At 49.6% G+C, this 13,152-nt stretch overlaps 1 protein-coding gene across 1 annotated transcript in view; it reads left to right on the forward strand.

The window, feature by feature from the left end:
* The first annotated feature begins 12,286 nt into the window (after positions 1-12,286).
* Positions 12,287-13,152, forward strand: part of Vsig10 (V-set and immunoglobulin domain containing 10) — a 33,107-nt gene continuing 32,241 nt past the window's right edge. The window contains exon 1 of the mRNA XM_026783638.1: positions 12,287-12,670. Within this exon, the coding sequence (XP_026639439.1) occupies positions 12,610-12,670 (61 nt within the window). The 5' untranslated portion in view covers positions 12,287-12,609. The remainder of the gene's footprint in view (positions 12,671-13,152) is intronic.

Below are 13,152 nucleotides of genomic sequence, written 5' to 3' on the forward strand. Positions count from 1 at the left end.
AAACCACTGAGTCCTGTCCCTACCCAATTATTTTACTGTAGTGGAGAGTGAACCCAAAACCTTACAAATGTTACTAAATTGCAACCCCAGCCATTTTTAAATTGTTAGTAATTTTTTTTGGTTGTTTTTGTTCTTTTTTTCCAACGCAGGGTTTCTCTGTTGTATTCTTGCTGTCCTGAAACTCCCTCTGTAGACTAGGCTGGCCTTGAATTTAAGAGATCCCTCAGCCTCTCTCTCCTGAGTGCTGGGATTAAAGACCTGTGACATCACTCTGGCCTTTACATTGTTACTTTGAAACAGGACCTTCAATGTAGCCAGGCTGGCCTGGAACTCGGAATCCTCCTGCTTCAGCCACCATCTGGAGTTGCAGGGGTGCACCGCCACTCCAGCCCTGAGAGTGTGGACAGCGATGTAACAATGCATGTTCTCCTGTAACTAGGGGACATAGCTTTCATCCCAAAACCCTTCCATACTGGGGTTTATCAACTACTTCTTGAGGCCAGATATAGCAACCGACAGCTACAGTCTCAGGTAGTACTTGCGAGTCTGAGGCAGGAGGATTATTTGAGTCCATGAGTTTGAGGCCAACTTGGTCAACACAGTAAGACCCTCAGTCAAATTAAAACAAAACAAAAACAGGCCTGGAGAGATGGCTCAGCAGTTAAGTACTTGGCTCCCAGCATTCTCAACGGCCTGGTATTCCAGCTCATGGGGATCAGACCACACCTCTGTAGAAACTTGTACACACTTAAAAGTAAGTATTTTTCAGAAAAGAAAAAAAACATTTAAACCCAGGTAGTTATGGCTCATGTCTTTACTTCCAGCACTTGGAAGGCAGAGGCGGGCAGATCTCTTGAGTTCAAGGCCAACCTGGTCTATAGGGCGAGTTCTACAGCAAGGGCTACACAGAGAAACCCTGTCTCGGAAAACAAAACAAAACAAAAATCCATTTCTTCATAAAGAAAACTAACCGAACCCAGGGAGTTCCCTTTATAAACTTGCATATGAGGTTCTGATGATTTGGGGTTTATTTCTACTCCCCGTGCCTCCATTTCTTTATCTGTAGAATGGGGACACAAACCCGGAGGAGTGTTAAAAGCTGGAACAGCTCGTGCCGCTGTGCCCGGTGAGAGCAAATTCTACCTTCTTGCTCCTGCCAGTTCTACTGCGGTAGCGGAATCCCTGACGATCTGTCAGTTATTATAAGAAAGAAGCAGGTTTGGCTCACAGTTCTGACGCTTGACAAATCCAAGAACACGGGCCGGCATCCAGAGGCTTCTGTCCCCTCTCAGAACGCTGGCGGAGTGACTGTGTGGGAAAGAGCAGAAGCGGGACTTGAGCGCTGTGGGCGGGACTGAGCGCTGTGGGCGGGACTTGAGGGCTGTGGGCGGGGCTGAGGCTTGGTCACTAGGGGGCTTACTGCCCCCCACCATCCCCGTAGCTCCTGGGTGCAGAGGTATAGCTTTCCAGCAGGGAAGAGGTAGGGTTCAGAGAAGTTCAAGGTCATCCGTACTACACAGCCGGTTTAAGCTAGCTTGGGCCACAGGCCAGACAGGGAGAGGAAGGAAGAGATGGGGGGTAGGGAGGAGATAGAGAAAGTGTACCCAAGAATAGACTCATTGTATAGCAACCTCGAGCTAACTATCCCTGCCTAGTCTGTGACTTATCTACTCTAGTTACCTCAGCTCCTCCCATTAAAACAACACTAGGAATTCAGGTTTCTAGATACAAACTTTGGAGGATGTATGTACTATGAGCCATGTGGGCGCATGAAAACCAAGGTTAGGGTCAGGAGACTTCCTCCTGAGCGGGGTCTCTCTCTCGAACTCAGAGCTTGCTGTTACAGGCTGGTCTAGCTAGCCAGCTCGCTTCCGGAGTTCCTTGTCTCAGACAAAATAAAAAATAAATCTTAAAGAAGGAGCAGCCAGGCAGTGGTGGCACACGCCTTTAATCCCAGCACTCGGGAGACAGAGGCAGGAGTTCTCAGCCAGCCTAGTCTGCGGAGTGAGTTCCAGGACAGCTAAGGCTTCTCAGGGAAACTCTGTCTCAAATTTTTTTTTTAATTCTATTATGTGTATGACTGTCTGCTTCATGTGTGTGTGTCCATGCACGTATGTGCCTGGAGTGCTTGGAGGCCAGAAGAGAACATCAGAGTCGTTATTATAGGAGCTACGGGTGGTTGTAAGTCGCCATGTAGATTCTGCAATAAACCACAAGCACCCTTAACCTCTGAGCCAGCCTTGGTCTTGGGATTCTTAAGGCAGGGTTTTCTGTAGTCAGGCTGGTCTTGAACTTGTTGTGTAGCCCAGGATGAGTTTTCCCACCTGATCCTCTTGCCTCCACTTGCCAAACGCTGGGGTGAGAGGAGTGAGCCACAGCGGCAAGTCTGTGTGCTAGGGTTTTAGTTAAGCGGACTTGGGTGTGGTAACACAGGCCTTTAGTCCCAGCTCTCTGAACTCTGAGTGTGCAGTCAGCTTGGCCTACATAGTAAGTTCCATGTCACCAAGGGTTGCATAGCGAGATGCTGTTCCAAAGCAAAAACATAATTTAAAGGGGGGGGGGGGACAGCAAATGTCCCTTAAGAAATAAGGGCGTCTTGGAACATGTGCACAGAGAGTGAAGTAAGCATTGCACTTTATAAGCACTGTATCCTAAGTGGAAAATGCAATGTCTATAATAAAACAGGTGGAAATGGAATGTCTAATAAAAATAGTTAAATTGGAAAAAAAAAAGAAGGGTGTCAACCGTAGGAAAACACTTCTCTCCCAATGTTCTCAAGACAGCCCTGATTTTGTTAGAAATAACTCATTTTGCTGGGCGATGGTGGCCCACGCCTTTAATCCCAGCACTCGAGAGGCAGAGGCAGGCGGATCTCTGTGAGTTCGAGACCAGCCTGGTCTACAGAGCTAGTTCCAGGACAGGCTCCAAAGCCACAGAGAAACCCTGTCTCGAAAAACCAAAAAAAAAAAGAAATATCTCATTTTCATTTGTGCATATGTGTGTGTGTGTTTGCATTTCTTGCAGCTGCCCTGGGGCCAGAGCTAGTGGAGCCCCTGGAGCTGGGGTTCCAGACTGCTGTGCGACACCCAGCCAGGGCACTGGGATCCTCTGAAAGAGCAACATGTTTTGATCTTTGCAGCTGAGCCATCTCTCTGTGTAGCCATGAATCTTTTTTTTTTTTTTTGGTTTTTCGAGACAGGGATTCTCTGTGGTTTTTGGAGCCTGTCCTGGAACTAGCTCTTGTAGACCAGGCTGGTCTCGAACTCACAGAGATCCGCCTGCCTCTGCCTCCCGAGTGCTGGGATTAAAGGCGTGCGCCACCACCGCCCGGCTGTAGCCATGAATCTTACCGTGTTCTTTCCTCCTCTTTTCCGGGTGCTGGGACTACCTCCCTCCCCACCCACTCCCACCCCTGACATATGTTAGGTATAAGAAAAATGAGGCAGACAAACTTGATCTCAGCGCTACTGGAACAGCGAGGGGCCCACCGTTTCAGAAGGATGAAGGTTGCTAGGCACTTGGAGGAGTTGGAGGACATGCGTGCATACATAGGTAGCTCCCAGGGAGTTCCAGCGGCTGGCTGTTCTGCATCATGGCTGGGAGCAGGGTGGGTTGTTTCCCACACAGCATGTTGTTTCTGCAGTTGGGGCTGAATGGCCGGGCTGAGGCTAAGCCCCTGTTTCTGGATTGGGACCATTGCCCAGTATAACCTGACTCCATCCTTCATGACCCGAGGCTATTACCTAGCGTACCCCAACTCTGGAAGGGTAGAAAGAAGGGAGAGGGGCCAGAGTTTCAGGGCAGGGGACTTCTTCCATCTGGAGGGGACAAGGGGACAATGGTGAAAGGGACTTGTGAGGTGGGATAGGGGTTGGTAGTTTTCAGTCAGGGGGAATTCAGGGACCCCCACCCCCCCAGAGCAGTGAAGGCTTGTAGTTTTTTTTTGCTGGAGGAACATGGTGTGACAGTTTGAGAAGGCAGGGACCAAAGATAAAGTTGATAAATTCATACTGACTGGGCCAGCCAGTGCGGTGTTCCACAATCCCCCAAGCAGTCCAGACGGCCTTCCAGAAAGTACTGTCTGTTTTGTTTTGGACTCTCTCTAATACTCATTTGGCAGTCTCCAGGACTAGGCCAGATTGGTTTGCATTAAAAATAACATTCTTCCCCTAGGAAGATATAGAAGCCTCCCTGTTGGCAGACATTACGTCTGAGGTTTGGGAGGACCACCACAGCCAGGGAATCCTTTTGATTTTAGGGTAACTAGGCTTTCTTGTACCAAGGTCGGGTCTTCCATAACCTGGTGGAATTGACTGTGTCCTTCTTGTTGGAGTCCTATTGCTGTTGTGGGCCCAGGAGGCTACTGTAGGGTGAGATCCATCAGGAGGGCTTAATGGGACCTTTCGTTTGGATATGAGGGGAAGTTCAGTAATTAAAACACGTGAATCTGAGAACAGTCGGGGGAAATGAACAATCCAAGGGAGGAGGAGCCAGAGTGGGGAGAACTAAAAGCCCCTACATAGGAAGAAGCTTGAGGCTGAATTTTTCTCTGGTCCTGTGTCTTTGGGTCCCGTCTCACACCAGTTAGGACGCAGCACGGCTGGAGGAGAAGGGCATGGATGGCGTCCCCAGGGGTACTCAGGTCTAGCATGCAGTACTGCGGCAGTCAGAGAATAGAGCTGGTCCTGAGAGACATGAAGCTGGCCTGAGATTTCTCTACAGTGTCCGAGAGATGGTGAGACAGCTTCAACTGATGGAGAGAAAAGGCTTTAGTTCTGCTAAAGGCCTGGAACTCGCACGATAGACCAGGCTGGCCTCAACTTCACAGAAATCCACCAGCCTCTGCCTCCTGAGTACTGGGATTAAAGGCATGCGTGTGCCACCACCAACCAGCGGCTCCAGCTAAATGTTTTAGTTCTGAGTCCTGAACCAAGATCCAGAGTGACAAAAATAGGAACAAGTTGGATGAAGTTGGGTCCCCGCTTCAGAGGTCACCTGCACTGTGTTGAACGGTTTAGGGTACAGATTTCTTTCCGAACTGCCGAAAGGGACGATATGAAAAAGACACAGTTAAGAGTGCCTCAGAGGAGGGTCCTGGTATCCACGGGGTTGCAAAAAGACCCAACAGATGGCAGGAATCCAGAGCCAGAGTCAGGAGGTGAGTGACGGCGAACCTGTGAGGAATGGGAAGAGACAAAGTCAGGAGGTGAGTGACGGCGAACCTGTAAAAAACGGGAAGAGACAGCACTCACGTGGGTTTTGTTTAATAAGGTTAAAAACAATTGTACAACTGGCTAGACCATGCACCGGAGTCCTGGAGGAGACTGTGATGAGCAGTTTGCAACATCAGACTCCTGCCTGAGGAACAAGCACCTGGAAGCTTCGTAAAAGAAGTCAGGTAAAGTCAGCATCTCGTTGACAACTTAAAAAAGACCTAAAATCCTAGATTTTTTTAAAAAAAATTTATTTATTTATTTATTATGTATACAATATTCTGTCTGTGTGTATGTCTGCAGGCCAGAAGAGGGCACCAGACCTCATTAGAGATGGTTGTGAGCCACCATGTGGTTGCCGGGAATTGAACTCAGGACCTCTGGAAGAGCAGTCAATGCTCGTAACCTCTGAGCCATCTCTCCAGCCCCCAATAAGTAACTCTTATAAGATTAGGATTTTATAATTTTATCCCCGTTAAAGAATTTGAGCCTTAAAAGTTATCATTTTGAGCCCAGCAATTAGACACGCACCATTAATCCCAGCATTTGGGAGCCAGAAGCAGGCAGATCTCTGAGTTCCAGGCCAATTTGGTTTACAGAGCGAGTTCCAGGACAGACTCATTACAGAGAAAAAGCCTGTCTTGAAAAACAAACAAACAAACAAACAAACAAACAAAACAAAAGTTATAATTTTGAATTGAAGCTCTTTTAGTACTAAAATAAACTTTAAGCCATTCAGTCTATGGAAAGAATGGGAACCTCATTTCCCAAGCCTTTTATAGTGAGTGTACTTTTATAAAAGACAAAAATTTTGTATATGATTTAGTTTTTCCAAATAGCTAAAGTTTAACAAAGTTAGAAAAGACATAAGTGATTGGATATACATAAGACAGAAGTGATTGGACATACATCTTTAAGTGGGATTTTGTTAGCATGAGTGGACCATTATAATCTTGGGAATTTAGATACATCATGTTATTCCAAATTATGATTGTCTGTATATGGACTTTCAACTATTAACTTTTTTGGTTGTTGCAGATTTTGAATTAAAAAAAAAAAACAAGAAAGTGGGGGTGGGGTGGTGGTATTCAGAGAGCTAAACGTTTGTTATTACATACGTATGCACACACACACATACACACACACACAAACACACATCAACTGGGCGCTGGTGGCACAGGCACCAACACTTGAGAGGCAGAGGAAGAATTCCGAGTTTGGTGCCAGCTTGGTCTACAAAGTAACTTCCAGGACAGCCAGGGGTATGCAGAGAAACCCTGTCTTGAAAAAAACAAAAACAAACAAACAAACAAAAAACCAAAGCTATGACGTTAGAGTTATTATTGCGAGATTTTAGACAAAGGGTCCCTTTGCACTTCTTCAAGTATGAGCATCCTGTTAGCTGGCTTTATTATGTGCCCGTCACAGACTCAGGGAGCCGCCCTAACCCAGGACTGCAACCTTGGAGGAAACTATAAAATAAACACGCTTGGGTCTGGAGCCGGCAGGCCAAATCCATCTGCAGAAACAGCTCTGCAGTGAAGTGTTATTATCCACATCCAAAAGCTACAGATTGAACCCAGGAAACTACATCTCCATAGGTGGTTTGTATTTGTCTGTAGATGGGGCAGGCAACCTGAAAAGCCCAACAAGTAGAGCAGGAGCAAGTGGGGCAGAAACAAAGGAAGACCAAAGGCACGTGCTAAAGATGCCCTAAGAACAAAAATACCATCGTATCTCTGGGAAAACAGGCTGGGAGGGGCAGCAGAAACTGCGGGCACCAGGACACACTCGTGAGTGGGAGCTGAGTGGCAGGGGTGAGATGAGTTAAAGGAGCTTGGTGGGGGCAGGGGGGGGTACATGAGGGAGGGGCCTCAATCCATTGGCTGGTTCATTTGCACAAACTGTCTAGGTCTGTAGGTCTGTGAAATCATCAAAATTTACCCGGGCATCGGTGGTGCCGCGGGGCTTTAATCCCGACCTGGGAGCCAGAGGCAGGTGGATCCCTGAGTGTGAGGCCAGCCTGATCTACAGAGCCCATTCCAGGACAACTAAATCTGTCTCAACAAAAACCAAAAACAACAACAAAAAAAAAAAAAAAAAAAGGAGGAGAAGGAGGAGGAGGAAGAAGAACCTTTAGGATTTGTTTAAATGATTTGGTTTAAACTTGACATGACAGGCAGAACTGGTGAAGAATCACACACACACACCATGGGGAAAGATGAAAAAAAAAGTGTCCAGGCTCATAACACTCACAAAGTCAGTTGAACCCGAGAAGTTCCCCGAATCTCCAAGACTTCCTGATTTGGGGAAGGAGTGAGAAGCTTCCAGGATTTCTGGGGTTTGGGTGGGCACCTCTGAGTTAAACCCTGAGGAAGGGTCACCTTGTTCTGTAGAATTTGGGTGTGTGATGGCAGCGATCAAACTGTGAAAGGGAGAGGAAGGGACAGAGGAAGATGGCTGGGGAGGACTTAGAAGAGTCGAGCTGGGTGTACACAGGGCATCAATAAAGCCCCGGGAATCAAAGTTCCGTCCATGGGACTTGCTTGCACTACTTACTCTTGGAGGCAGAGGCCGCAAAAAACCAGAGGTCTCTTTCAGACTGGCGGCTCTTTAGCCTATATAGCAAGCTTAGAGGGTGTCCATTGTAGGAGCCAGCCATGATGAGTTAAATAGAAACAGACCACCCAAAGGAAGTTCTTTACTTCCAACCATTATCACCTGCCAGTGCAGGACTTAGCCATTGAGTTGAATGGAGGCCTGAGTCTCAGCAGTTTACCCTGAAGCAATAATTGGTTGCTGGAAGGACCATAACCAGAGACTGCCCAGGTACCAACCAGGAACACACCATCCAAAAAATGGCTAAGGTTTCAACTGTTGTAGATAAGCTCACTGCCAGCACACATTCACCAGGACACCCCTAGACAAATGTCAGCTAATCAGTAGTCCTGAACCTTAGCAACCCCTCACCCCCACCTTTACTGCTATAAAAACCCAACTCTAACAGAGCTCGGGGCTCTGCGTTTATTCAAATATGTTGGACATGCGGAGAGACTGAGTTTGTAAACTTGTATAAAGACTCTTTACTTTTACGTACGGGACTCAGTCTCCTTGTTGGTTTTTGGGGGACTTCGCGGATCTGGGCATAATATCCATGTCCCCAGAGAAATGTCCCCAGGGAAGAAGACCCTAAAAGGATCTCAGGTTTCTGCAACAGATGTAAGAAAACGAGGCAGAGAGGCAGACAGATTGGAACTCAGCAAGCAGAGAAGGCGTTACTGGGACAACTGGGGGCCTCAACCTCGGCTAGCCAAGTGCTCCAACACTAACTCCAGCTCACGGAGCTCTATCCCCACAGATTAAGACACAGGTCAAGCTACATGTCCCAGTTCTTAGCAAAAATAACACTGTCTTGGCCACAAATATATGCAAATAGTTGAGTATCTATTTAAGGGCAGGAGACAGGAACCAAGGTTACCCCTTGATCCTCTGACCCGCAGGTCCCTTTTTTGAGGGCTACTTGGAGTTAGCTCACTCGTCCAGACAAAAAGGAACCTTCTCAGCCGCGGGACTCAGGAGAGTGAATGCGTGTGGTTTATTATCTCCCAGAACCTGCTTGGCTGCTCTCACCTGTTGGTGTACCTGGCTCACCCACTTCTGAGCAGCTTCCCAGGGCTGCTTCTCTGGGGACCGGGACGGCCATCTTCCTGTTCCTCTGAGAGTAGCAATTTCACTGTCTAAGGGGTAGATCTTCCTTCCAAGTTCCGTGGGTTTCAGAGCCACAGAAATTCACCATCCTGGTCTCTGGTCCTGAGAGGCTGAGTTCAGGTTGTGAACGGCAAGCTCATTTGAAAACTCCCTTTTCCCCTCCCACCCTACCAGCCTCTCTTCTTGGATGCTTTCCTGCTTATCTGCCTTTTAGTTTCTCCAGGTTCCAGGCAGCTGCAGCAACAGGCTTCTGAACCCCGCCCCGCCCCCAGAAAGCCCCAGGGCATACCTCTAGGTTGTTGCTAAGACCCATCTCTCAGTCACCTCTAGGGACAAGAGGAGTAGGGCAGAAATAGCTGGCACAACACCGGCTCGACCCAGACGGCTGACGCAATCTCCACCAAGCAGCCAGAACCCGGTCAGTTCCAACCCGCCTCTCCTGCCACGGTATCAAGGACTAGGGGTGTGGCTCAGTGGTAGAGCACCTGCCCAGCATGCTGGAGTCCCTGGCACCCTTTCCCAAGCACCTCAAGAAACAAGCAGAAACGAGGCAGCAGCCTGAGACCTGGGTTCAAATTGTGACCTTTCTATTTACTTCTGTAATGAGGTCTCTTGGAATCACCTGGAAAGTGGGGGTGGCGATGTCCACCTCTCTGGGGAGCCAAATGCCAGCGAGTGACTAGGAGCTAGACAGGCAGGCAGACAGACAGGGAAATTCTGCCTAATAGACAGTGGAGATCTGAAGCTTTCTCACCCTCATGGCCGAGATAACAGCCTGGATGTCTTTTCCTCCTGCCAGCAGGGCCTGCTATGGCTGTTTGTGTCATGTGACAAAGTTCCTGCGGAGCTGCCACCCAAGATCTACTCACTCCAGATAGGGAACCCAGGGAACCCACAACAGACCAAAGTCCAATCTGGTGAACTAAAGAGTTTTATTGGGGTTACTCACAGGAGTGTGGGTGAGAGGTTACTTGCAAGAATGGAAATTAGTCAAAGACACCTGCATCATCGAAGCCTGTCCCAGCGTGGGTGACACCTGGATACATCCTGGATCACACTGTACATCCGGCCCAAAGGGTTGGACTTCGATATCCCTGAGCCCTCTCTCTGCTCTGTGGGGTCGCTCCCCACACCTTGCCGCCCTGTGGGGACACTCTCCACGCCTTGCTGTGTGCTTCTTCACCCTGTGAGATTGTTGTGATCCAGCTGCCCTCACTCCCCCTGACTGCCAGCGGAACTTCCTTGTGGTCTGTAATTGACAAGGATGTTTGTGTTCTTTCTGGCCGGTGGGTCTCCACAGAAGGAGTAGAGGTATAAAAGGTTGCTGGGCAAAATAAAGGTTGTTCTTCCACGTGAAAAGAAGCCTCCCTGTCTCAATCCCGGCACCCCACCCCCACCCCCAGTCTTGGCTCTCCAGGCTGCGCTGGCTGGCTGCAGCAAGATTTTTCCTGCCTTTTAATTCGTTGATTGGTGGTGGTGAGGAGGACCCAAAGCAGACAAGACCAGCCATGTGTAGCAACCTAGACAGGTGTACCTCCTCATTTTTATTTATTTATTTTTTTACCTTATTCTTTCTTTACTTGTGTATACGAGTTTCTATACACATGGACACGAAGGTGCCCTGGGAGACCAGAAGAGGGGGCCGAGTCCCTGGAGCTGCAGTTATTGGCAGTTGTGAGCTGCCTAATGTGGTGCTGAAACTAAACGCAGGTTCTGTGCAAGAGCAGTAAGCACTCTTGGCTGCTGGATCATCTTTCCAGGTCCCCACCGTCCATATTTGATTGTGGGATTTAGGGTCTTGGCTCAGATGAGATTGCTATGACAATGCTCAATTTTGTCTATCAAAAGTAATCAAAATGTTGCTTGATTACTTTGGGGTAAGTCAAGGCACTTTGTCCTTATATAACCCCATGGTCTCTTACTGTTGCCTCTGTCCTGCCTGAGTCCCCATGGGGAACCTCAGCTGTCCAGCGAGTCTTCTTGGCAGGGCTTGGCAGGCCAAGGTGTTTCCCAACACTATCCCCGACTCTAATCCGAAGGCGTGGCTGTTTCCTCTCCATGATGCCCAAGTATCCAGACCTCTATCCCCATGGCCTTAGGTGTCATGGAAAAAGTGACAGCGTTGGAACTTGGTTGAACAGGATCTGGAGGCAGATAAGTGAAATCTTGTCCTGGTTTTACCAACAATCAACTTGTCTTGGAGAGCAGCTCGAGGGAGTAATATAATGGGAGTAATGGACTGCCCTCAGTAGAAAGGGGCCGCAAGGTATTTCAGGTCCAAGGATCTGTAGGAACTTCGTGGTTGAATCAGCAAGTTCTGAAATTCCCCTTCCTGGGCACCATCAAGGTTCCAGAACATTCCAGACTCTTAGCCAAAACATTGCTGGGCAATGCTTCTACCCACAGACAGCTTGTTGACTCCAGGCCAGAAAGTTTGCCTGTAGAGCTCAAGAAACATCAAAAACAATTAACATAGCCAGGCACGGAGTGGCATGGTGGACCCTTGTAATCTCAGCACTTGGAAAGCTGAGGCAGGAGGATCGCCTCAAAATAGAAGGCTGAGTGACATGGTGTGCCCAACAATAACACACATCCATTTAATACATAAGGGGTGGTGACTAGGTGTGTGGTCCTGGGGATAACAACAGGAAGTTGGGGTCAACAGGATAAACACCTTCTGTTTACAGATTCCAAGGCATTTCTCTCTAGAAAGCCCCATGGGGTGAGGGTCGGGAGCTTTTCAGAACAGAACCAGCGATTTTTATTTCAAATTTAGCTTTTCCCCATATTTTACTTCGGTTTTGGGGTGCTGGGATGGAAGGTGCTGGCGCTATACGACTGAGCATCATCCTCAGCCCTCCCAATATTTTTTTATAAGGGCTGGGAGAGCGGAAGCTGAGGGACGCCCACCTCCTGGAACCCACAACGAAGATTCCAAGGCGCCTACTACATCCTTGTTTTGAACGCGGAGTTTCTTCTCCCAGGGCTGTTTCAAGGGCAGATATCCTCCCGAGGGCCCATCAGTGGCGGTGTCCACCAGATCACAGAAATGGGACGCCAGAAAGCCGATCCGGAAATGTGCTTCGGGGATCTGCCAGGATGGGAGGGTGGGGAAAGTAAAAGGAACGTGCGTGGGAGCACCTGAAAACAAAACTCTCACTTCCCATGTGGTCGCGACCCAAGTTCATTCCAGAACCAGAGTCTCGTGGTTGCTTTTGGCCGGACGGTTGAGGGATCGTCTTTCCCTGGGCTCTGAGCGATGGCGGCGCTGTGGTCTGCCCCTGCACCCGAGAACCCAGATGACAAGAGCGATAAAGCTGCAGGGCTGGGACGGCGCCCGGTGCCCCGCAGCCCGCGCGCAGTTCACAGGCCGGGAGCGCGTCCCGCACTGGCGGGTTGGAGCTCGGGGCCGCCTCCTTCCAGGCCCCGAGGGACTGGGATCGTCGCACAAGGCCCTCCTCCCGGCCAAGGTGGAGGAAGTTGCCCGAGAGGCGGGAGGGGGCCCGAGCCTGTTGTTTTCCGCCAGCCGGGCGGGCTGGGCGCAGGGGCGGGGCGCCTGCCCCAGAGGCGATCGCCCGGGTTCGGCCGCAGCATCCTAGTTGGGGAGCCCCTTGCAGCAGGCCCGGGAGCCCCAAGAGCCCCGCGCACCCAGAGCCCCGCGCTTCCCGGGCCGTAGATCTCTGGCGCGATGTCCGGGCTATGCGTCCTTCTGTGCCTCGGGGCGCTTCTGGCCCGCCAGGGCTCCGCAGGTAAGGGACCCGCCATCCCCAGCATGGGGACTCGAAAGCTCCGCGATCACGTGCGGCAGGGCCCACCGAGGGGCACGTGGAGAGGAAAGTGGTGGTTTTATTTTTCCCTTTCCCTTTCGTTCCTAACTCTGCGTTCTGGTTTTGCCCGCGGCGCCGGCGCACCCCAGTGTAAGCTTCCATTGGTGTCCGGCTCCCCGCCTCTCCCAGGTTGACCTGGGCTTACACCTGTAACGTGTGGAGTTGTTTCCCCACACCCTCCTCATTGAGTGAATCTACCTGTGCGGATCCGTGCGTTCCAAGCCCCGCCTTCCTCTTCTCCTCTTCTACTCTTTTTTTCTGTTTTCTTTTTGCTTTTTCTTTGAAATCATTTCAGGGCTTGACCAAAAATTCCTAATATACCTCATTTACCCAGTGCTGTTGCCAAAAAAAAAAAAAAAAAAAAAAAAACGGGTCGGGAGGAGGATTGTTTAGTAAATATGTAG

Source organism: Microtus ochrogaster, chromosome 2, assembly GCF_000317375.1.
Source record: "Microtus ochrogaster isolate Prairie Vole_2 chromosome 2, MicOch1.0, whole genome shotgun sequence".
In the NCBI taxonomy this organism is placed as follows: Eukaryota; Metazoa; Chordata; class Mammalia; order Rodentia; family Cricetidae; genus Microtus; species Microtus ochrogaster.